At 52.4% G+C, this 8069-nt stretch overlaps 1 protein-coding gene across 1 annotated transcript in view; it reads left to right on the top strand.

Moving 5' to 3' along the window:
- Positions 1-6351: 6351 nt before the first annotated feature.
- Positions 6352-8069, top strand: part of ALX4 (ALX homeobox 4) — a gene marked incomplete at its 5' end in the record, with an annotated part of 10679 nt that continues 8961 nt past the window's right edge. The window contains one exon of the mRNA XM_009706343.1: positions 6352-6662. Coding sequence (XP_009704645.1) covers positions 6352-6662 — 311 coding nt within the window. The remainder of the gene's footprint in view (positions 6663-8069) is intronic.

Here is an 8069-nt window from a genome sequence, read left to right as displayed (position 1 = left end):
TCTTGACTGTCAGATTTTCCAGCAGGACTTTGCACGTAGCCCAGCGTGCTGAAAACCCGCAGCTGACCACCCTCAGCCCTAGGACTGGGGCTGCCTCTGTGGGATCTGCTGAGGGTCTGGCTGCCACTGAGTTGCACAGAGGTGATTGTCACCTCCCTCCGCTGTCACTTAAAAAAAAAAACCAAAACATCTTCGGCCTGGTCCTGGCATGGCAGAGCACATCCCCAAGGCCCTGCGTCATCCACTGAAGACGTTCAGGTGCCGGAGAGGAGAAAGCCAGGTCACTAAGAAATTCATGGGTTCATCAGAGAGATCCAAGCTATCCCAGCTCCAGAATATTTGGCATAAACAAGAATCTCTTTTCCTATATCACGTTCTGGGAGCCAGAAAGTCAGCTGCAATTACAGCAGGTAGCTAGAAGCATTTTTGTGCCTTCGAAATTTGCTAGTCGGCTCTTTCCCGCTGTTCAAATGAATGTGCCACATAAAGAAGGACTTGGGGCATAAACTGTGTCTTTTTACTCTAGCCACAGCTTCTATGCGGAGTTTTCAGAGTTGATTTGTTTATATAAAAGCCAGTTTTGTTAGTGTCCTTTAAATAACATGAAAGAGGAGCAGCACATGTTGCACTTGTACAGATGATGCTGAGCTCTCCCCAAGTAGCCACAGGGTGTGTGAATTCAGCTAATCAGACAATAAAGCAATACGTGCCCTCGAAAGCAGATGTTTGTATTGGAGAAAAGAACTTAATTCAGAAAAAAAAAAACACAAAACCAAGAGGAACAGCAACTTCTACAAACAAATAACACACAGGCACACGTTCCCCAGGCTTGCCATGATGTAAACTTCTCAGCAGTACTAGAGTTAATGTTTATCGAGCTGTCTGTCCCCAAACCCACACAGTGATTTACTCCAGGAGAACAGAACCAGCCAGGCATAAGAGGGTTTAAGGAAGCGCAGCCAGGGCTGAGGCAGTTTCGACTCCCAGGGCAGCATCTCCAAGGCACATGGAGTGCAGATAGACTTAGGTTATACGCTGGCTGCAGGGCCACCAAAAGCCTACGGACCCACCAGTGCTGTGTGACACCTTTGGTGCTGTCCCCAGACCGCCTTCCAGGAACAGAAAGAGGTTTTGAGACCTTTCTGCTCCAGCCCTTAGCTTTGCTCCTGTAGTATAGAATCATAGAATCATTATGGTTGGAAGAGACCTCAAAGATCATCAAGTCCAACCATATACCCGATGCCACCACGCCCACTAAACCATGTCTTGAAGTGCCACATCTAAACGTTTTTGGAACACCTCCAGGGATGGTGACTCCACCACCTCCCTGGGGAGCCCGTTCCAATGTTTAATGACTCTTACAGTGAAGAAGTTCTTCCTAATGTCCAGCCTGAACCTCCCCTGGTGCAACTTGAGATCGTTTCCTCTTGTCCTAAATGCTCGGAAAAATAGGTCTCTTCTTGAAGAGAGGAGCCCTAGGCATGATCAGGAGGAGCCCAGTAGAAAGAAACTCTCCTCTCCCCCTTTCATCCTTCTATAAGTCCACTTCTCTGTAGGAATTTGCTGTCTGTAATTAGCTCCCCAAGGTGGCCAAGGATTTTAGTTTGCGGGTTTCACCACCTCCGCAACTTTGCTGCAGAGCCTCAGGAGGCTGCAGGCCATCAGCACCAGCAGCTTAGGTCGGGCTCAGCAGAGATGGACGGTGTCCATGCAGATGAGCACACTCATGCAGTGGTCTCCTCAGCACAAGGGGAAGTCGGTACATGCCATGCCGGGAGCAGAAAAGCTTCCTGGACCATGTTCCAGCTTTCCTCCAGGTTCTGCAGGATCAAACCAAATGAGGTCCCTGCCTGGGACAGACGGACAGATGTGCTTTCTTACAGGGACCAGCTCTGCTTTATGCAAACTCAAGGGAACCGCTGGTAGGTTGGACACAAGGCGATGTGCTCGTCCTTATCCCGAGTTGAAATGGAGATGCTCCAACCGGTTTCTGCTTAGTAGCAAGGGTAACGGCAGCTTCCAGAATGACGTCGATGGCTTGTGTCTTACGTAAACTTCTACCGCCTGCATTTAAGAGAGGAATGCTGCCCAGTTTTACACTTCAGTTGGGCCTAAGAGCGAAGGCATGACTACGTATCTGATCATTGCTAATAAAAGCAGCAATGCCACAGTCAGCTACAAAATTGTGGGTCGCCTTCTCCATCTTTAAACCCTTCTCTACATCTGCAGACTGCAAGAGCGTTGACTCCCTGAACAGAAATAAACCTAAAGATCTGGGGCTTTATATGTCTAAAATCCAACCACTCCGTTTTATCCTATATAACCCGAAACCTGGATATTTTTTAAACGATAGCCTTGTGCCGACTTCTAGACTGCAATGACAGACAGGAGGCAGAAGGCTGCAACAGACAACTTGGGAACAAGTATAATGGCTTCAGCATGTGTTAAGGCAAGATCGCAAGGACTGGATAAGGTTACGACGGCCGGCCAAGTCCTGGAGGTGTGCTGGCTGGGCTGTGGTGCAAATCTTCCTTGGTAAGAAGTGTAGGATACACTGCCCAAACCCTGTCTAGGCAAAACTTTAGCATTGGTATTTAAGCAAGAGTTGAGAGAATGACATTAAGAGCCAAAACTGGATTGAAAAAGTCTTAAATATCTGCACTGGAGGTTTGGGTTGGTGGTTTGTTGTTTGGTTTTTTTTAAAAAAAAAAAAAGCAGTGTTGCTATGAAATGTAAGAGTCAGACCATGGCTGTGCAGGCCAGGAGAGGCACCACGAAATGGCCAGCGTCAGCGGCCATATGGACCTGGGGATGGGCAGGGGAGAAAACCCCTGTGCCCACATCTGGGCGGGAAGGCTGAAGGCCCCTACGTTATTTAGCGTGGGACCAGAGAGACGGCCTGGCGCAGGCCCACACGGCCCACGCCACGCGTTTTTGGACGTGGGTTGGCCGCCGGAGAGCAGCCTCCATGAGCCGCCCCGTGCCGGTAGGTATCCAGGTGTCCTGGGCTGTGCTCCGATAGCGTGGGGTCCTCACTGAAACCGTAATGACTTGGACGAGATGCTGCCGGAGCAAGACATTAGCAATGCCAAGGTCCTGCAGGCTTCTTTGCCTGGAGCTCAGGGGGGAAAACAGCTCTGTGCTGGCCATGTAGCTGTCTTGCAGCCTGGTGGGCTGTGGGGTTGCAATCACAGGGTTTGTGTGAAGGAGTCTACGACGCAGGAGCTGCAGCTTGGCGTGCCTGTGCCGTGCAAAGGACAGCTACCATCTCAAGTTGGGCTTAAAGTTGTGTATTTGAAACATCCCACTCTCCGTTGTGATGTGGATGCACCAAGCTGCCTTTGCTCTAGATTAAGTTTCGCGAAGAAGATCGTATATAGCGAAGATTTTATTTCGTCGCTCTCCCAAAATAGCACACTTCAGATCCGAGTTGTGAATCCAAACATTGTGACGGCATGGTTAACACGACCGGTCCCTCCAGGAAGGTCTCAGCAGAGCAGCGTGATGCCTGGTCATCCCGGGGACTCCGCGTGGCCACGTCTACAGTACAGTCTGCATCTCCTGCACCTCCTTCCTCCTCCGTGGGCTTCCCAGGACGGACACGGTGAGATCGGAAAGGCAGATCCCCTCCAGCCGAACTGGGGATGCAGGCAGCTCTCCTGCCTGAAAAGGAGCAGCAGTGGTGCTCAGGGCCCTCATTCTCGGCTGTCCCTGCCCGTTGGCAACCAACACAGAGTGACTCCAGGAAGGTCTTGGAAGTGCCGATGGTCTAGCAGGCAGCCAAGGCACCAGGAGAGCAGGGACAGCAGAAAATATCCCCCTTCCACTGCTATGAGGGCAAGGACAGAGTTGTAAGCAGTGAAGGAGGAACCAAGCGGTCCTGTCGGACTTGTAAGGGTGCAGCGATGCTCACGTTACCTCCCTGTCATGGAGATCTTCACAATATGTAACTCAAGGTCTCTCTAGGTTTGATTAGAAACAGACACCCCAAACTTTGCACTGAAACTTGGAGGCCCTCTCCAGTTACAGGAAGTCTGGGCATATCCATATGCAGATGTATGCAATTTGTTTCACTTCAGCAGTTAGCATGACTGTTCGGAGGTCAGGGAGCCTGTTTCTAGGGAATGAGAATTACTTCTTGGGATGTTCAGCCGAGGGTGGATGCACGCCATCCTCTCCCTACCCCACCATCCGTGCTCCCTGCCTCCTGCCCTTCATCCCGCTGTTGCTGCTCCTCTCACGGAGACATCTCATCCCTGCCGGTGTCCATAGGGGCTGGAGGTAAAGGAATCCGTCTCTGCTGCGGCCTGAGGACGTGAGAACGATAGGGCTGAGCCAGCAAGGAGGGCTCTGGGCTGGGGGCAGGCAGGCACGGGGATACCCGCCGCGTTGCACAGTGGGGACGGTCGCTTGCTCCTCGGGGCTGACGGCTTACGGTGGAGATAACCATCACCGCTGAAAGCCCTGGGCCCAGCTCCCAGCTGTGGTTTGAGCTACGCTGTCAATGAAATGAGATCAGAGCCAGAACTTATCTGTGCGTTGGTGCAGACCCTTCCCCAGCTAAAAAAAAAAAAAGGAGGAAAAAATTTCCTGGAATACTTTTATTTATTTATTACTCCATCTCTACTGCCTCTCATAAGTGGTAGTCCATTGCTGCAGACTTTCTGGAACTGTTTTATTATTAGTTTCGAAAATTATAAATATCATGGCCATAGCATATAATTTACTCAGGTTGTGGGTAAATTTGGACAGGTCTTTCCACCTGCATCCCCCAGGAGCGGCAGAGGAGATCACTGGTCTGGACACTGGTCCCGGTATCCAGGGACCATAAATCTTGGCAAAATATTCCTAAAGATCAAATCAAAGACAGTCGCGATAGACAACATCAGGCTTTGCTGAGCTTTACAGGGAGCTCCTCAAAAGCATGAGGGAACAGTATTAAAGAAAGCAATAAATCTGAAAACACAGTGGGGGGACAGTGGCATCTCTGGTACCTTCATCCCAGGTCTGCCTTCAGCTCCTCGGTACTGACTGGGCAATTTTTTTCTCAAATCCCTTTCACAGCTCATCCTATCAAGCTTAAACCCAGGCTTTCCTTGTATCCAAGGGTGACAGCTACATTTCATCCTCCTGTTTTCATCCCAATCACCTCAACGCAGTCTTTCAGCTGCGAGAGTGAGAAAAAGGCGAGGATACGTACATCTTCTCACAAGCTCGCTCGCAGGCTTTTGGCTGTGAAGCCATGACAGAGCCGTTTACGGAAGGGCTGCGCTGTAAATATATGGTGAATTAGGTGGAAGGATGTTGTAATGAGGGACGAGTGCTGGAAAAAATGGGGATTTCCAAAGACACAGGCTAAGATGCCAGAGGTGGCATCGATGACCCTGGGGATGACGCTGCTGGGGGAAAGCTCCCAGTGGGGCCATCACTAGTGGCGGAGCTGTTTCCCAGAAAGACAGATCCTGGACTGAGACCATTTAAAAACAGGCTAATGTGAGATTTTTTTAAAAAAAAAAAGATTAGCCGGTTGGCATGATCTTGGCTTGGTAAGGAGAGCACGGATAGGCCGTACCACTGTACCCTTTCCTTCCCGGACCTTTAGGAGCTGAGCGTAGTGGTTCAAAGTTAAACCCTGCAGTGGGGTTACCATGGTTTTTGTCCAAAGATCCCAGCCATAAACGTGGGCTGGTGTGACACTGAATCCCATGCATGACTGTGGTGTGCCCTTGGTTTTTCTACCGTGTGTTATGCAGTAGGGGAGCATGGACAGGCTGGTGACTGGGGACCATCCTCTGAGGCTTGGCTTTGGGTCCCTCTGTCCTCAGAGACCTCTCCTGTGGCCAAGACCAAGGGATATAGTGCCCCGTGGGGTTCAGTCCCACCGTGGGTGGTGGGAGGGTGACAGAGGGTCTCGCGGGGGTGCGTGCACGTGAGCGTGCCAGGCTCGTCCTTCCACCCATCTCCCGGAGGGGGACCAGGAGGAGCTGGCAGAGCTCGCCCCAACCTGCCCTTCCCCGGCTGTGGGCTGCGATCAGCCCCCCTGCCATGACAGCCACCTCCTCCCTTGAATACAGCCCAGCTAGGTGCCCGTGCCACCCCCAAGCTAAGCTCCAGCATCCTCCAAGGCCGAGGCCGACAGCTTTCCTGCACCCAGGGCAGCCTTCTGCCTCACCTCCCTCCTCTGCCTCTGCCTCTGCCTCGGGCAGTGCCAGCTTCTCTGCCTACGTTTGGGGGCTGCTGTCCAACTGCCATGGCTAGCTTTAATTAGTGGAATCAATTAATTGGTCAAAAGGTTTACATCTGTTTTCTTCTCCCTCTCCCCGTCTCCTCCCTGCCCTCCCACCCAAATAGGTAAGGAGAGCAGTTTGGGAGAGACCGACCTGCAGCCGAGCTCCGACCCGTCGGGAATGGACAGCAGCTACCTCAGCGTGAAAGAGGCCGGGGTGAAAGTGCCCCAGGACAGGGCCAGCACGGACCTCCCCAGCCCCATGGACAAGGCCGACTCGGAGAGCAACAAGGGCAAAAAACGGAGGAATCGCACCACCTTCACTAGTTACCAGCTGGAGGAGTTGGAGAAGGTCTTCCAGAAGACACATTACCCAGATGTCTATGCCAGGGAGCAGCTAGCCATGAGGACAGACCTCACCGAGGCTCGCGTACAGGTAACGGGGGATGGTTTGGGGGTGGGTGAGCTGCAAACAACGCCCCCCGCCCTGCTCTCTGGGGAAATGAAACCATGAGCCCTGCAAATTTGTTGTCACTCGTGGCCCCATCCCAGCCTGCAGCTGGCCGAGCCCTGCCCAGAGCCTGTGCCGCAGGCAACTGGCTTGGTGTCCTGAGCTCCAATGTTCACAGAGATGTCTCTTGTCCTTGAGTTAATGGGGCAGCAGGCTGGTAAGCCTTACCATCACCCTAAACAAAGTTATTACCAAAAGTACTTTCTTCAGGAGGCTCAGTAGGTTCATTAATCTGAGTGGGAGCAAAGCTTTCCCCCAGTACGGGCTCTTTCTGGCAAGATGGTGATGCAGAGATGACCAGGATGTTCGGTACCAGAAAGCGTGAGGTGATACAGGGGAGGCAGCTCCTGTTGCCTGCTTAGCTAAGCAGGAGCTGAGACTGCACGAAGCCTGGTGACCTGGAGGAAAAAAGGTGCTCCCACCATCTCGAGAGGAGCAGGAGAGTCAAACAAACAGCCGCACTGCGGTCTCAACCGCTTCCACCCATGAACCAGCTCCCCCGAATTAACCCGGGGGGCCAAATTCCACACTGAAGAAGTCAATGATTCTCTTAAGTGCTGCTCTTTCCTCCGAGTCAAGGTTAAACTGAAGGCCTGGCAGAGCTCAGAAGCATGTGCAAAAAGGAGCACCATCATCACTTGGAACGGACATCCGTAGCTCGCGCCTTGATGGCCATCAAAGGTCCTGCGCTCATTCTCCGGTCTAGCTAATCCTGCGACTTCCGTCCCCAGGCATTTATCAGCTCACCACCCCCAGAACCTGCATTAGCATCAAGAATAGCTGGCCCGTGGAGACATCTGACCATCTCTCTTATATCAGGAAGATTCCCAGATCCCAGGCAGCCCGGTTTGCCCTCAGCTCTAACCTTTACAAGGACTTAGGTCCTTGCCTAAGTCCGGTTTAGCCTCCACATTTACTTCCAGTTTCAACCAGCTGCAGGATTTTTCTCATCCGCTTGCCTAAATCAGTTTGCAGGGCTGGTGTGCTCTTCTTCCCCCACAGCTGTTTCTCTTCAGGCCGGACACGGCTGCATTTCAGCACAAATCCACGCGATTCCCCCCGGTCCCGCGCGTAGCGTGCTGAGCGCTGCGGGACGGGCGGAGGAAGGCAGCGTCACAAAAACCTCAGCTCTTTATTTTTGCCACGGCCGCACACAGCTCTCCATTTCCCAGGGACACATCACAAGTGCTGATGGGGTCTCCAGGGATGCCAGGCCGAGTATTAGGTTACGGACTGCCCAACGCATGAAATTCCTTTCGCTCCGGAATGAGAATGAGGTGCTGGAGGGTGGCGAGCAACTTCTGCTCGCCTCTGAGCCGGGCTGTGCGGCCA

The sequence above is a fragment of the Cariama cristata genome, unplaced genomic scaffold (genome assembly GCF_000690535.1).
Source record: "Cariama cristata isolate BGI_N322 unplaced genomic scaffold, ASM69053v1 scaffold13810, whole genome shotgun sequence".
Classification (NCBI taxonomy): domain Eukaryota; kingdom Metazoa; phylum Chordata; class Aves; order Cariamiformes; family Cariamidae; genus Cariama; species Cariama cristata.
This window is presented reverse-complemented; position numbering and strand designations above follow the sequence as displayed.